The sequence below is a fragment of the Cajanus cajan genome, chromosome 10 (genome assembly GCF_000230855.2).
Source record: "Cajanus cajan strain Asha chromosome 10, NIPB_CcT2T_4, whole genome shotgun sequence".
Classification (NCBI taxonomy): domain Eukaryota; kingdom Viridiplantae; phylum Streptophyta; class Magnoliopsida; order Fabales; family Fabaceae; genus Cajanus; species Cajanus cajan.
In genome coordinates, this window is record NC_138526.1 from 15,680,722 (window position 1) to 15,698,971 (window position 18,250).

Below are 18,250 nucleotides of genomic sequence, written 5' to 3' on the forward strand. Positions count from 1 at the left end.
AGGCCCAAAAGTTAGATCCTTTCTTAGTGAGCCAAGTAGAGATGATTGGTAGGGGTGTAGATAGCCTTTTCCAAGTAGGAGTTGATGGTGTTTAGAGATTCAAGGATAGAATTTGTGTGCCTAGTAATCCTGCACTTAAGAAGATTATCTTAGGAAAATGACATATGAGTACTCTTAGTATTCACCCAAGAGCTACTAAGATATATTAGGACCTTAAGAAGATGTTATGGTGACCTAAATGAAGAGATAGGTAGAAGAGTTTGTGTACTCGTGTTTAGTATGCCAGAAGTCTAAGGTAGAACACTAAAAGCTTCTAGGACTTTTGAAGCCTTTAGATTCCCCTGTTTGGAAGTGGGATAGTGTGTTTATGGACTTTTTTGTAGGTTTGCCTAAGACTTTTAGGAAGTTTAATTCTATTTGGGTTATAGTGGATAGACTCACCAAGTCTGCTCATTTTATCACATAGAGACCCTAGGTTTACCTCTAGATTTTGAGTCTTTATAACACCTTGGGTACGAAGCTTAGGATGAGTTCGGCTTACCACCAACAGACTGACAATTAGATTGAGAGAACTATACAATCCTTAGAAAACCTTCTTAGAGCTTGTGTATTAGAATAAGGAGGTAGTTGGGATAGTTGTCTACCCTTGGTAGAATTTACCTATATTAATAACTACCATTCTAGTATTGGGATGACTGATAGCTAAGTCGTATCACTATCAAACAATTCTAGGTTCCTCAACAAATTTTTGTAATATAGAGAACTTAACCTAAGTCATCTCTCAAGGACACAAGCACATTGTATTTTGAATTTCATCATGTATGTAAATCAGTTTAGAACTCGGGGGGGGGGGGGGGAATTTTCAAGCAAGCAATTAGAACAAAGTATTAGGAATGCAAAGAAATCAAATCAACACAAAATTTCAGTAGTATAGAAATTCGGTTCAAGGTTTCAATTCCTACGGTATAATCATCATTCTTCACAACAAATACGAATTCTTAATCCATCTAATTCAATCCGAAATTAATCCAAACAGTAATCTAAATCTAGATTGTGAATTTTATTAAAACAGAAACTACAATCGCACATTCCAAATTTCAACAAAATTCAAGAAAAGTAACCGATTGAATTAGGGATTTAGGTTATTTCTAATCAAAAAAATACTTCTCATTTTCAATTAAGAATCAAAACAGAGATTCAATATCATGAAATCCGAATTTAAACTAAACAGAAAAGAGGAGAAGAAGAAGAAAGAATTCGTTCGGTAAAAATTAGAAACTCAAATTTACCGTAGTTCTTGAAACCTTAAACCGATTAAGGAATTAACCTTGCCTCATTATCATGTTGCAGTGAATTCCAATTGAGAGAAGAAATTCCGTGAGAGAGAAAAATTCGTGTAGGAGAAAGTGAGAGAGAAGAAGAAAAGTTTGAGAGAAGAGAGAACTTTGGGGGAAACTTCTTCAGGAAGTAATCTCCAATCTGAAAATCTAAAAATATGATTTTCCAAACTCCCACTCTTGAGTCATTACATGGTTTTAAAGACAAAATAATGGGCCTAAAATCAAAGGTCCAGCCCACTAATTACAATTCAAAAGCCCAATTAACTAAAGTAAACAGTTTCAAGACATGCTTAACAATTCAGTGCAGAGCCGCGACTTTAAAGTACAATTTTGGGTCTGTTAATGTCCAAACTGGGTTTTTCGTCCAACATGAGAATTGTAGATCTCTGTCTTATCTTTACAGGGACACCAAGTTTGCCAAATTCCGAGTTGAATAGCTCCAGATATGGCTTGTACAAGAAACTGTGTCAAAACAGGAAATTCTTACGGAAAATTAGTAAAATTTATAACTAATTCCTAAATGATTCACTAATGCAAATCTAAACTAAAACATGAATATAGGATACTAAAAAGAATCAAATAAGGTAAAAACACATAAAGAAAGATATACTAAAATATGACTATCAATGACACCCTTCGAAGCTTTGTATGGTAGGAGGTGTAAGATACCCTTTTGTTGGGTAGAGCCGGGAGAGAACCCTATCTTAGGACCTAAGGTTGTGTAGGAGACGACTGAGAAGGTGAGATTGATCTAGGAGAAGATGAGAGTAGCTCAAAGTAGGCAGAAGAGTTACCACGATAAAAAGAGGAAATGTAGACACCATATTTCGTTCGGGTTGAGAATTCGAAGGTAGAAAGCTTTAGAAATGAAGGAATTGACCCCCAATGGGAGCTGTAGACTCAAGGATACTTCAAACAGAGGCAAAGGACCCCAAGAAGTCAAAAAATGAAGAAAAAAAGTTTTTGAACACTAAGAACCGGCATACTAGTCATGAGAACGACCATACTCAATGTCATTGAGTATAGGCGTTCCAAATTGGGTATGGTCGTTCCCAAACAAAAAATTACACTTGCAAAAATGAGTGAGAACGTTCGTTCTCCCCTTGGAATGGTCGTTCCCACTCCCGGACACCTATAAATGGAGTTGGCTCCACCATACTAGGGACTAGAGGCTACATAATTTTCTCTTTCTCCCCCCTACTCTTTTCAGACCACTCTTAGTGAGATAAACTCGGTGTAGTGTCTGAATAAGAGATCTCTAAGCTCCTTTGTAGAGATTTCGAAGTTTCTTGTTTAAATTTTTGAGTGTTGTGGAGGTTCCTATAGAGTGAGGAGGCTGCCACAAAGTGCCTTCAAGTTTTTCTTCTAATAAAAGTTTGCTTTGGAGGTTCTTTTCTCTATTTTTTTGTCTTATTTATTGCTTTAAATAATACATGTTTAGGATAGCAATCATATATATAACATAATTATAAAATTGTAATAAAAGGGTAAAAATGGTAATCTTCGCTTAATTTTGCTAATGAATACGTCATAGGGTATTAATACTAGGCATTGTGGGGTGCCTAACACCTTTCCCGTGCCCAACTTTATTTCAAAATGATTTTTTTTTCTGATGTTTTGAGCAAAATATCGGTGGCAACTCCATGAACTCATCAAAACCACTAATAGATGTTTAGTCCAATCATCAGACATACAAATGTCAGTGATATTTTCAACCTGGACGTCAAGTCATCTTTAGTCGGGTTCTGATAGGAAGAAACTTGAGTTTAATGAAGATGATCACATATTTTTGAAAGTAAATCCTTGGATAGGTGTTGGTAGAGCTCTCAAGGCTCGCAAGCTTACATCTCGATTCATTGGTTCTCATTAGATTCTAAAGAGGATCAGTGAAGTAGCCTACCAGATAGCCTTACCCCCTAAGCTAGCCAATTTGCATAATGTCTTCCATGTGTCTCAACTTCGAAAATATGTCCATGATTCATCCCATGTCCTTGAGTCAAATGATATTTAGTTGAAGGAAAATCTTACCTATGAGACAGTCCCCTTGAGGATTAAGGACAAGAGGGTGAAACGGCTGAAAGGGAAGGATGTTCCTTTGGTGGGGGTGGTTTAGGGATGTAACACTGAGGAGAGTGTGACTTGGGAACTTGAAAGCAAGATGCGAGAGGCGTACCTAATGTTGTCTTGTGGAGATAATTTTGGGGATGAAATTCCTTGAAGCAGGGAGAGTTGTAATACCCCATTTTTCATAAATAATAATATAAATATTTTATTAATAAATTTAATATTTTTATTTTATTAGTAAAGGTTGTTTTAATTATTTAATACATTCTGGAATATAATATATATTGATTTTATTAAAGGTTATTATAATATTTATTAATAGGGAAGGGAATTTGTAACTGTGGTGAAATGTTTTAACTAAAAGAGAGTTAAGGGAAGGTTAAGGTTTTTAAAAGAATAATTTTATAATCAAACCCTCCTAAGCCTCTATTTTCATGTTCTTTGACGCTCATGTCCTCTAAAGAGAAACACATATGGAGACTAAGGAGAGGGAATCATCATAGAGGAGGCAGAGGCTTAGATCTGATACGTTGCATCACTCCAAGTAAGGGGGAGTGAGAACACTCATCTCTGGGAATTAGGTGTATGCATGAAGGGTAGAGGGATTAGCCTATCTCCTATAAGTATTTTATTTTATGAAATTTTGTGTGTGTTTGATGCGGTTTGTTGAGTATATTTTGAATATGAATGTTATTTGGTGATTTGATGCTTTTAAGGTAATCAATTGAGTTCTAATTGGATGAATTTACATTGAACGATAAATTTTTTTGGAATAAAATGAGTTTTCGCTATTTAGATTTTTGTATGATCATTTATCATGATGTTTGTATGAGATCATTGTTCCAATGATGGTGTGATTAGGTGTTGGATAACATGCGGCATCGAGCTCAACTACTGGACGTCGAGCATGCCTTCACGTGAAGGCACTACCCAGACGTGTTGGCACCGAGTGTGAGGTGACCATGATGCTTTTTGTCTCGGCTTAAAGTCAGGTGTTGATTTGTTAAGCCAAGCGTGGATTTATTAAGTTAGGCTTGAGGAGGGTTCAAACGATACCGGTGTAACTTTTACTAAGTGTTACACTGCTCAATAACTTTAAATTAAATATGATTTTGTAAATCCAACCGTTAAATTGAAAGTTCTTTACTCTTAGATCATATATACAAAATTTTATATTAATTCAAGATGATTTGATACTTCATTCTTATAAAAAAAAATTGACGTAATATATTTATTTTAAAATATACTAAAATATGAACACTTTGATTACCCTCAAGTTGTTGTTCAATTTTAACAAAATTTGATATACACATATAAAGTGATATGAATTTTCAATCTAACAGTTAGATTTACAAAATTCACATTTAATTTAAAGTTATTAAGCGGTGTAACACTTAGTAAAAGTTACACTAGTGTCGTTTGAACCCTCCTTATATATATATATATATATATATATATATATATATATATATATATATATATATATATATATATATATATATACACTATGTGAATGATGATTATTATCTAGATGGGTGACAATTGATGTGGATGAATATAAATGTTAATGAATGATATGATGATCATGATGTAACTATATAGAAGCTTTTGCATGGTTGTGACATGCATCATATTTGCATGATTGTAGTTCTGGTGGGAACCTGTTTTTGTGGTTTTGGTGGGAACCTATTGGTGTTTTGGTGAGAACACTTCTGTATTGGTAGCCTAAGGTTAACTCGAAACTTGGGTACCAACTATATATTCTCGATGATGATGATGATCGGGTACCCTATGCATTTAGATGTAGGTGCACACTGCATTACATTACTGTGTATATGTTTGTGAATGTATTGATGGTATCTATATTTGAAATTGATGTATTAATTATTGTTATTATATTTGTTATCATGAAGGGATGGGATGTCGAGGGTTGCGACTCATTCCCTATAGACGAGAATCATTAGTCTTTGGAGGAGTAAGGAGAGATTTAGGTGCGTGTGAAAACTTTGATGCCAATGTGACATCTAGTCATCAACGCTTGGGAGTAGTTAGGGATTATGCTATTTCTTTTGATTCAATTCAGTATATTCAAGTTGTAATTTGTTTACCATTATTCTGTTAGTTTTATTCTTCAGTTGAATTGAGTTTATCATGACTTAATGAGTATGAATTGAGAGTTAGGAGTTATTTGTATCTTTAGTTGGTATGACTCTTGGGGGTAGATGGATGTCACAAGTATCATATAATTATTTACCAATTTTAAATAACATTATTTAAAATTAAGAATAAAACTAGCTACAATTTCTTGTGTGTTTTGTGTTATTCTCTAATAAGTGTTGAAGTTTCTGAATGTATATTAATGAGATTTGTATTAAATACAATTGCATAATAATGACATAAAACTCTAACTCTCATTGAAGAACAATATCAATCAAGGAAAAAATTATACCTAAGTTTTGTCCTAAAATTAAATGTGAATAACCACTAAGGTGAGTCGGCCTAATTGCGAGAAACTTAGAGTTAATATGCATAAGATCTTAGGTTTGAACATTTTTCCTAAAATTAAATGTGAATAATCACTAATTGTGTGTTTGGATGAGGAATTTATATAGGGTAATTCATTTATTAGATCGATATAGTTGTAGTAGACTTAGAGGTAGTAAGCACAATGTCATACATTTGAACTTTGGTACTATCATTGTAATTTTGATGAATAAAATATGAAAACATGAATTGAATACAAGATATTTTACTATCTAAATAAATATAAATTTAATTACAATAATAATATTAAAATTTTATTTTAGGTTAATCAATTCATAATGTTTTTTAATCAGTAACTAATACATAATTAAATTCATTGATATCGAATCAAAGAATTTTATTTTTAATTAATTAGAATCAATCGTTAATTTAATATCAATTATAGTATAACATTTATTTATGAAATAAATTTTTTTGAATTGAGCTTCAATTATTACACTCAAATGTGCAAAATGTAGTTTGAATTTTATTAAAAAAAATAATCAAAACAGTTAACATAATAAAATATAATAATTTCATCATATAACTGTCCATTATAAATGGTCAATTATAATAAAATTCTGTTAACTTTAATTTTAGGTGAAAATATATAAGTATTATTATAAAATCAAGTATTTTTCACAAATATAAACATAAAGGTCGGGAATATTCATAATATACGAGAGTATAAATTAAAAGAATTTTTTAATTGAAAATATATTAACAACTTCTTAAAAAACGAATACATTTAATTTTCAACGATTAATATAATCAACTTCTATATATTAAACATAAATCTTTACTTTATTATGAATTTTTTTAATAAGAGAGTTTGTAGAAATTTTTTACCTTTTTATCTAATTCAGTTTTTATTTGTAATAATTATTTATGAATTATATATTAAAATATTAAAATAAATTATTAGTAACTAAAAATATTTTTTTATAATATAAATTATTTATCATAATTTAAAATATAATTTATATATTTAAAAATATTTATATATTTATTTTAAATATAATATTTACATTATATTTATTTTTATATATAATTTATTATAAATTTTAATTATATTATATATAATAAATATGCATGTGTATTATACGGATTAAAATAGTAATATAATTATAATTATTCTTGACAAAAATTGTTATAATTAAGAATAAATTAAATACAATTAAATAGTATATGATTTAACTATAATAAAAATATATTAGATAATTACTTTAGGTTAAATAATATAAAATCTAAATTTCAGTTAAAAAAAATAGATAATTTAATTGTAACGTCTAATTATAATAACTTATCATAACGTCTAATTAAAAGTAGTCTTTTCGGTCAAAATTAAGAAGCGCTCCACTATTTTGTTTTGTGATTCGTTATTAAAAAAATATAATTAATTACTATAAAAAGTATTGAATAATTATTTTAAGTTAGATAGTACAAAATTTAATTTATTGATTGATATCTAATTATCAAATTTTATCATTATAAAAAAATTATAGAATTTAATCATAATTAGCTCTAATAATAAATTTAATTCTAATTATAATATATATTACTGTCATTCTTGTAATTAATTTTATTAAATTAATTATGCATGACTTATTATATTTAAATATAAAACAAAAATTGTTTGAATTCAAAAAGAATGTGTAAAATAATAAATACAGACAATAAAAGAATTATAATTCGAGCAAGCATTTATCATCTGTTACTATTTTGTTTACAGGATCCTTGTAGTTAATTAAAAAAAACATAATTGATAGAATACTTTAAAAAAAAAACAATTTTCATATAAAAAAAAAAAAAAAAAAAAAACAATCTTTAACCTCGTGATCTAAAAGGAATCTTGAATGTCTAAGTTAACAGATAGTGATTAAGTGTATTATATATGTTCTAATTTATATATGTTACGTACCTAATAAAAATTTGATGCAAATGTATTTATAGAAAAAGAAATGTTATTCAAAAGTTTTTATTGTCATGTAACGACTAATTATTACTCTTTGTAATAATTGTGACAAGAGTAGACCGAGTTATCTTCGAGTATACATCTTGATAGTTTTAATGTCAGTAACTGAATACACATTGAACTTCAAACACTTTTACAATTGGAAATTGACATATTATCGATCCGAGACCTCTTTGATACATCTTACTTTCTCAATAAATATATACTCCTAAATATATTACTTTAATTATGATAATGAAGCAAATGAAAAAAAAGTAATACTAATTGAAAATTGAGAAGTCATTTTAGAACTTTTTATATGTTAAAACAGCAAATACTATAAAATGGTGAGTGTGTAAAAATGCAATGACATAATTTTAAAACAATAATTAACGTTCAACTTTGAAAACAACAAACAAATAAGAAACAATAGTTTTTTTTTTTTCGACTTCTGGCTTCTTCTTTTTAATTTTTTAACTTTTGATAATCTCTTAGGGTATCTCGAAAGCTGGAAATTTGTCTGCAATTGAATAATTGAGTTGGGATGGGACCGCATATAGAGTGACCGGTGAGCTGGGTTCCATTTTATTCTCTTCTTTTTTATCACTTCTAATTATCAATTATCAATTACCAAATGCCATACAAGCAACTATTTTATTTTTTAACTTGGTGCTGTTTGTAGAACATACAATGTGAATAGAGTAATAAAATTGTAAAATATTAATTTTCTCATCAGGTCTTAATTAATGGTCTTAATTAATAATTGTATACTAACTATTAACGGGTAACCATGGTTAGCAGCTTGCATTATAAGTTATAAAGAAACATACACTTGTTTGTTCCACACTGCTTTTATTGTTGACTTGCTATGGCTCTTGTGGGAGAAGCTTTGCTTTCAGCTGCTGTGGAGGTGCTCTTGGACAGGATCGTTTCCCATCAGTTCCTACACTTGTTTCGTGGCGAGAAGCTTGACACTTCGCTCCTCAAAAAGCTTAAAATAACACTGCTGAGTGTTGAAGCTGTACTAAATGATGCTGAACAGAAACAATTCACCAACCCTCCAGTCAAGAAATGGCTGGATGAGCTCAAACAAGCTTTCTTTGATGCTGAAGATTTGCTTGATCAAATCAACACTGAGGCTTTGCGATGCAAACTGGAAGCCAACTCTCCGACTCAATCCACTACTCATCAGGTCCTCAACTTCCTTTCTTCTCCTTTCAACAAGTTTCAAAAAGTTATCAATTCTAAAATACAAGACTTGTTTCAAAGATTAGAGCACTTAGCACTGCAAAAAGACATCCTTCAGCTGAAAGAAGGTGTTTCAAGCAGTGTTTGGCATGGAACTCCTACAAGTTCTGTGGTTGATGAATCTACTATTTCTGGCCGAGATGGTGACAGAAAGGAACTTAAGAAATATTTGATGTCTGAGGATGCTGGTGGTTCTAAAATAGGAGTGGTTTCCATAGTGGGCATGGGAGGGCTTGGCAAAACTACACTTGCTAAACTCCTTTACAATGATTTAGATGTACAAGAGAAATTTGATCTGAAAGCATGGGCTTATATTTCAAAGGATTTTGATGTTTGCAGGGTTACTAAAACCATTCTTGAATCTGTCACTTGTAAATCCATCGATACAGATAATCTGAATATTTTCCAAGAGAAATTGAAAGAGAGCTTGAGTCATAAAAGATTTTTGCTTGTATTGGATGACATATGGGATGGAAGCTATGTTGAGTGGAACAATTTAATGGACATTTTTAGGGCTGGAGAAATGGGGAGTAAAATCATCATCACAACACGAGATGAGAGTGTTGCAAAAGCCATGCAAACCTTTTTGCCTATCTACCATCTCACACCTCTTCCTATTGATGATTGTTGGTCTTTACTTTCTAAGCATGCATTTGGAGCAAATAATTGTAGCAAACAATCCAACCTAGAATTAATTGGTAAAGAAATTGCAAAAAAATGTGATGGCTTACCATTAGCTGCAGTGGCACTCGGGGGTCTTCTTCGCACCAATTTATCAGAAAATTATTGGAACAAGGTATTAAAAAGTAACGTTTGGGATTTGCCAAATGTTAAGGTGCTACCAGCTCTACTATTGAGCTATCATTATCTTCCTGCTCCTTTAAAACGATGTTTCTCTTACCTATCAATATTTCCAAAGAACTGTGAGTTACAAAAAGCTGTGGTGGTTCGGCTATGGATTGCCGAAGGCATGGTTTGTCAGTCCAAAAGTGACAAAACTATGGAAGAATTAGGTGATGAATACTTTGATGAACTAGTATCAAGGTCACTAATACATCGACAATCACTAAGTTGGAGAGAATACTTTGAAATGCATGACCTCATCAATGATTTAGCCACAATGATTTCATCTTCATACTGTCTCAGGTCTGAGGACCCAATTTCACATGCAAGCTTTGAAAGTGTTCGTCACTTTTCATACAATGAGGATTTCAATAAATTTGATTTCCTTTATGGATCAAAAGGTCTGCGTACGTTCATAGCATTATCTAATTTTTATGCTCTTCATCTATCAAACAAGGTAGTACCTGACTTGTTACCAGTAATGAAACAGCTAAGGGTGTTGTCCTTGTCATGGCATGACAATATCACTGAATTGCCTGATTCTCTTGGAAATCTAATTTACTTGCGATACTTAGATCTATCTCAAACTCAAATTCAGAAATTGCCAGACGCAACATACAAGCTCTACAATATGCAGACCTTGTTGTTGTCCAGTTGTGAGTTACTCACTGAATTGCCTGAGGACATTGGAAATTTAATTTACCTGCGATACTTAGATCTTTCTTACACTAAAATTCAGAGATTGCCAGATGCAACATGCAAACTCTACAATATGCAGACCTTGTTGTTGTCCTATTGTCAGTTACTCACTGAATTGCCTGAGGACATTGGAAATTTGGTAAATCTACAACACCTAGACATCAGAGGGACTAATTTGAAGAAGATGCCTGCACAAATAGCCACACTACAAAATCTTCATACCCTGTCCTACTTTGTCATCAGCAAAACGCCAGATGGATTGACGGTTAGAGAGCTGAAAAACTTCCCCCGTCTACGAGGACAACTTTCCATTTTAAAGTTACAAAATGTTACTGACCCCTCTGAAGCTGCCCAAGCCAATTTGAAGAAGAAAGATCAAATACATTCTTTAGCAATAGAATGGGATCGCGGTATGACTGAAGACACGCAAATTGAGAGGCTTGTACTTGAACAGCTACAGCCACCAATAAATTTGAAGGAACTGAGCATCAGATTCTATGGTGGAAGCAGCTTCCCTAATTGGTTGGGTGATTCTTCATTTGGTAACATGGTGTCATTGTTCATCGATGATTGTTATTATTGTTGGTCATTGCCTCCCCTTGGACGATTGGTTAGTCTCAAAGAACTCTACATTTCTGGGATGAAATCAGTGAAGACTGTTGGTACTGAATTCTATGGAAGTAATTCAACTTCATTTCAACCGTTTCCCTCCTTGGAGATCCTAAGGTTTCGAGAAATGCCAGAGTGGGAGGAATGGAACTTGATTGGAGGTACTACTATAGAGTTTCCAAGGCTATCAAAACTATTTCTCAATGATTGTCCCAAACTTAAAGGAACCTTACCCAACAATCTTCCTTCAATTAGTTTTAAATTATCTGATTGTCCTCTATTGGTTCCAATGGTCTGTCCCCAACTCCGAGAAAACTTATCAACCAATTCCCTTTCCTCAATTTTTCTCGAGTCCACCAACTGCATGGTAGACTTAACTATCTCAAACATTACCTCCCCAGCATCCTTAAGAGATGGTCTGCCCACAACATTGCAATCTCTCACTTTACATGATTGTGAGAAATTGGAATTCTTACCTCATGATTCCTTGCACAATTACACTTCACTTAAGAATTTGCAAATGCATAGAAGTTGTTATTCACTGACTTCCTTCACCTTAGGTTGTCTCCCTGTGCTCGAAAATCTTGAGATTTATGGTTGTAAGAATTTGAAATCCATTTCTGTTGCAGAAAATGCTTCCCAGAGTCTTTCACTTCTTCGACATTTGGTCATAGAGGATTGTCCTGAACTCGACTCACTTCCCGAGGGCGGATTGCCCACTCCTAACCTCATTCATTTGATGGTGTCCAACTGTGGTAAGCTTAAATCAGTCCAGCTACAAATTAACACTCTTCATTCCCTTCAAAGTTTGATAATCAAAGGTCTCCCAAATCTCGAGTCTTTCGCAAAAGAGGGTTTGCCTATCAAGCTACGGTATTTAGCTGTCTATAGACTTGGGGGGAGTTTCTTGACAACAATTATCCGCGAGTGGGGTTTGCAGAGGCTAACTTGTCTTTCAACATTGTATATTGAAGGTGATGTTTTGAATGTGCTCATGAAGATGAAAATGCCATTGCTGCCCACTTCTCTTGTGCGGTTAGACATAGATAATCTTTGTGATATAAAAAGCTTGGATGGGAAGTGGCTTCAGCATCTCACCTCTCTTAAAGAGCTTGATATTGGAAATGCTCAACAACTTGAATCCTTACCTGAAGAGGGATTGCCTTCTTCTCTTTCAAATTTCAGCATCTGGACATGTCCATTATTAGAAGCAAGTTGTGTGAAAGGAGGGAAAGAGTGGCCTAAGATTTCTCACATTCCATACATAAATATCAACACATAATTAATGCTGAGGTGAGTAACTTAATAGCTACTTGCTTGGTTTTTGCCATCATGTATTGTATTTTTCAGTTTCCTTACAATGTTAGCTCCATTATGGATTCATGTAGGAAAGCCTTTTTATTTCTAGCCATCACCCATCATTGGTATCCTGTGTTTGCTTTCCAAATCTTTGTATCTTTCTGTCTTTTGTTGCTTTATGATTGTACAAACTACGTGCGGATATATAAGTGAATTATTTAAATTTTGTTTATGTTTAAAGTATCTTAAATAATAATTTTATTAAGTTTAATTATCCTCATGATTTTTATAGTTTCATGTTCATCTATTGCTAAAGAGACAAATATAAAATTTATGAAATTATAAAAATTAAATATATATATATATATATATAAATTCAAATGATATGATTTTAATTACAGATTAAAAGTGAAAGTTTAAAAGGACAAAAATGATAAACCATTTTATATATTTAATGTGTTAATTCATATGTAACTTACTTTGTTTATAATTAAGTTTATCTTTAAATATGTTTTCAATCTCTCAAATTTATGATAAATTTATTTTTATCCCTCAAATTTAAAATTAATATTTTTAATTTCTATAATTTTTAAAAATCTCATTTTAGTCCTCATATTATCAATAAAATATCAAAAAATATCAAAAAGTAACAGATTGAAATAATTATACGGTATTAGTTGAGTTTAATGTGATTCTTAGACTAACAGGGACACCAATAAATAAATTTTATGCAATAATATTTGATAAATTATTTAACAAAATTTGAGTATAAAGATTAAAACAAAATATTTTTTAAATTACAAGTCTAAAATGACTAATGTTAAATTTAAGACATTAAAAATAAATTTACCTTAAATTTAAGAAATTACAACAATAATAACCTAACATTTAATTACCTTAGCATAATTTTATTATATTTCACTAATATTTTCTATCTTTTGATAAAATATTATAAAAATAATTTTATTATTAGAAGTTTTAAGATACGTAAGAACAATATGTTTTTAATGTATGAGAAAGCTATATTCTATAAGTCTCCCAAACATTCAATATTTTAATATCTACATTTTGAATATATATATTGTTAACTATTAATAATATTAAATTTAAATTTATTTTATTTGAGGGTGTAATGAATAAGTTTTAAAGTTTAATTAGAGAAAATGATCAACAAAGTGAGACATAAAATGGAAATTTTAAACATATATTAATGATTTAATAACTAATAATTTGATAAATTTTGTAAAAAAACAAATAATCTGATGAATAAATCATTAATATTAAATTAAAAAAAGTTACAAACAAATTTTAATACGTAATTCATCGTTATAGAAAAGGGGTAATTAGTGTGTCTATCTCGAGATGGGTGTGATGATTTATATATTGTAGTACCATTATAATGTATTAGGCTCCAGCCAAAACAACCTAATAAATTGTTCCCAAACAACAAATTTTTTTTTTAAGTGATTCTCCAACTTGTAATGTTCAACAGCTTCTTTTGGAATTGAATTGAGCATGTTATATATATATATATATATATATATATATATTCCCTAACAATAACAATATTAAAAATAAAAACATATTATTAAAAACAATTACCGGAAGAATTACAAAACACCAAAATCCAAAATCACTTTTAGTTACGGGCTAAAATGTTAAAAATTAAACAAAAATAGTAGAAAAAATATCGAATTTGTAAGCTTAACTACTTAGTCTGAACGGTAAACAAATCAAGTCTTTCCTCACTTATCCTTTAAAAATCTCTTCTTGTTATAATTAATAGACTTATAAAATGCAATTAAAAGCCTCTCAAAATAAAATTACTAAAACTCAATTTGAGTATTACTTCAAATGTATAATGATTTTTTAATCCATAAAATATGTAATATTCATATTTACATACTCGATATTCATCTTCATCCTTTATTAATATTATTCCTAAGAAGAGATAAATTATATATACACAATGTTTTATAAAACAAAAAAAAACTACTCGCATTAAAATTATAATTGTATAAGAACATAAATCTTAACATTAAAAAAGGACCTAAGAATTTAGTTGATTTTAGAAAGAAAAAAAAATAATGAAGGACATGCAATTTGCATTTGAATTTGAATAATTAATTATTTAGTGCTTTATAATTATTTAAATAATTTTACATAATATTATTTAAAATTAAATGTGAATAATCACTAATTCAATCTAATTGCCTAGAGATCATGTATAAAGTCTTAAGTTCGAACATTTGTGTTGTCATTATAACTATGATTGATCCAAGAATTAACCATGAATTTAATACAAAACATTTTACTGTCTAATTAAAATATAATTTAATTACAATAATAATATTAAAAATTATTTTAAGTTAACCGATCCATAATTTTTTTTATCAGTAACTAATACATAATTAAATTCATTGATTTCTAATTAGAGAATTTTATTTTTTTAATAATTAGAATTAAGCGTTAATGTAATATCAAATATAATATAACATTTATTTGTGAAATAGATTTTATCAAATTAAGCATAAATTATTACGCTCAAATGTGAAAAATGTAGGTTGAATTTGTTATAAATAAATAAAATAAAAATAGTTAAGGCAATAAAATATTATAATTTCATCATATAACTGTCCATTATAAATTGTGAATTATAATAAAAATTTGCTAATTTTAATTTTAATTGAAAATATATAAATATTCTAAATCAACTATTTTTCATAAATATAAACGTAAAGGTCGTGAATATTCATAACAGAGTATAAATTAAAAGAATTTTTTAATCGAATACATAATTAAGTATTTCTTAGAAAGAAATGGTATATATATATATATATATATATATATATATATTAATTAGTATAATTATTCGTGTAATTCATAGATTATTAATTTAAATATATTTTATATAATAATATATATAATAAAAACTATTTTTATTAGTTTTATATTTTATAGTGTATTTTATTTATATTTTAAAATTATCATTTTATTTATTTTATAATAATATAAGAAGTTGATTATGTAATATTTATATCAAAAGTTATTAGTTCAAATGAGGTGATACTTGTGCTATTTAATTAATGATAGGATTTGAATTTAACTTAGATATGAAGTAACAATGACTCTTTATCTTTATATGGGATGATTCAATAAAAAGAATTATACATCCTTATCAAAGTAAAAAAAACAATGCCTTAATTATCAATTGTGTAAATTTTTTTTCGAAAATTTTTGTTGACGGCACTTTTGTAGTATTTGTTAGACATAAATTAGTTAATATTTTTTTTATATTTTTCTTACTCTGTTGAAATTATCGATTGATTAAGTTATTTCATCTTCCCATATCAATAATAGTTAATTACACCAGTTAATTAAGCTTTTTAAATTTAATATGAAACTAAATAATTTCAATATTTTTCATTCAACTAATAAAATATCTTAGTTGAGATAATATACCATATAAATTCCAAATAATAACTTAAATTTTACTATTTAAAATAATACAACTAAATAACATTCAAGTAAATGTAATTTTTAACTTGATATGCGATATTTTTTCCTATTTATGTTGCATTAAATTGTTTGATATAGAATACTTCTTTTAAGTTATTTAATATGTTACACTTTTTCCATTCATGGGTTAACCAACAATAAGGTATATCAAATTGTCTATTTTATCCACTACTTAATATGATTTTCAAACTTCAACATAAGGTATATCAGATTATATGTTTCATCCACTACTTGAATAGAATTTTCAAATCTCAACATAGGAATCTCATAAAAAAATTGAAAAACTTATGTTACTAAATGTATATAATAAGAAAAAAAATCAATAATATGTTGGAATTTAATATATTTTATAAAATTTATAAAACAAATGAAAGAATAATAATGAATGTACGAAATCAAAATTTATCTTTTTTCCCTTAATATAAAGATTTCATAAAACATAAAGATAATTTTTGAATTCATAGGTAATACAATAATTTTTTTCAAATATTTTTCATAACTTTTTTAGTTTTACTAACATAAGTAACAACGATCTCCCAATAAAATATCATTCCCGTCAAATCATTGATGCATTCTTTATTTCTTCCAAAAATATGATCGTGATTATGACTCAAATTTTGCATATGCAAAACATAATATGCATTTTCAAATTAAATGTAAAATGAAAAAATAAAAAAAAATTTCAACATACATTAAAAATAATTTTCAAATGAAACAACAAATAACTATCAAACAAATAATTAGCAAAATATATCATGTATATCTATGTCCTTCCAATATTAATATAAATAAAATAGAAGGCCAATAAAAAATAATGAAAAATATATCATGTATCCATGACCTTTCAATATTAATACATACACAATGAAAAAATAAAATAAAAAAGTAAAAAATGCAATAAAAATGTTTTTCAAATGAAACATCAAATAAACTACTTGAGAATGAAAAAAAAATATACAATGGTAAAAATATGATGATTGTGTTATAAAAGAAAGAAAAAGTAAAGAGAACAAACAAGACAATATGAAATGAAGAAAAGAATCATTCATAAATATTTACTTATTTCCCTCATGCATACAATCTTTAAGACTACAGAGTCTAATCTTGTGTATCAATTATTCAAAAACTTATATTGGAAATGACTTTGTAAAGAGATCTATTAAGTTGTCACTTGAGCGAACTTGTTGAACATTTATATCACCATTCCTTTAAAGATCATGAGTAAAAAACAATTTGGTAGCATATACTTTGTTTTATCTCCCTTTATGTATCCATCTTTCAATTGTACAATATATACATGCAACATTATTTTCATATATAACTTTTGATGTCATTTTTCCAAAAGTTAAACCACAAGTTTCCCGTACATATTGAATCACAAATCTTAGCCAAACACATTCACAACTTACTTCATCTAATGCTAAAATTTTAGTATGATTAGATGAAGTGGTTGATACGGTTTATTTTACAAATCGCCATGAAATGGTTGTACCACCACTTTTTAAACAAATATCCTATTTTTGATTTACCATTATGAGGATCTAACAAGTAACATACGTTTGTGTAACCATTTAATTCTAGTTTACGAATATTTGAATACAATAACCCCATATCCATTGTACCTTTAAAATAACAAAAGATTTGTTTAACTTCATTCCAATATCTTCGTGTAGGTGAAGAACTATATCTTGCTTACAAATTAATAGAAAATAATATATCAAGTCATGTATAATTAGCAAGATACAATAGTGTTCCTATAACACTAAGATATGATATTTTGGGACCAAGTATTTCTTCATTATTCTCTTAGGGTTTAAGTAGATTTTTGTTAACATCTAAAGATCTTACAACCTAGGAGTGCATAATGGATGTGATTAATCCATATAAAACCTTTTAAGCATATTTGTTATGTAAGCTTCTTGATGTACAAGAATTTCATTTTCTAAATATTCAATTTGTAGTCCTAGACAAAACTTTGTCCTTCCTAGATCTTTCATTTCAAATTTTTTCTTTACGCAATCTATTGTTTTTTGAAAGCACTTTAGAAGTTCCTGTAACATCCTGAAAATTTTTACCAATATAATGATTAATTGTTATTATTATTTTTATATATGGAGATTAATTTCTTAGGATTATTTTAACAAATTAAATG

General features: G+C 28.9%; 1 protein-coding gene across 1 annotated transcript; it reads left to right on the plus strand.

The window, feature by feature from the left end:
• The first annotated feature begins 8,686 nt into the window (after window positions 1-8,686).
• LOC145952616 (putative disease resistance RPP13-like protein 1) lies at window positions 8,687-12,819 on the plus strand. Its single transcript, XM_083065390.1, has one exon. The coding sequence runs from the start codon at window positions 8,750-8,752 to the stop codon at window positions 12,560-12,562; it is 3,813 nt and encodes a 1,270-aa protein (XP_082921516.1). The 5' UTR covers window positions 8,687-8,749; the 3' UTR covers window positions 12,563-12,819.
• The last annotated feature ends 5,431 nt before the right edge of the window (window positions 12,820-18,250 follow it).

Coding starts and splice junctions, on each gene's coding strand:
- LOC145952616 (XM_083065390.1), top strand. CDS start 8,750: ATGGCTCTTGTGGGAGAAGCTTTGCTTTCAGCTGCTGTGGAGGTGCTC.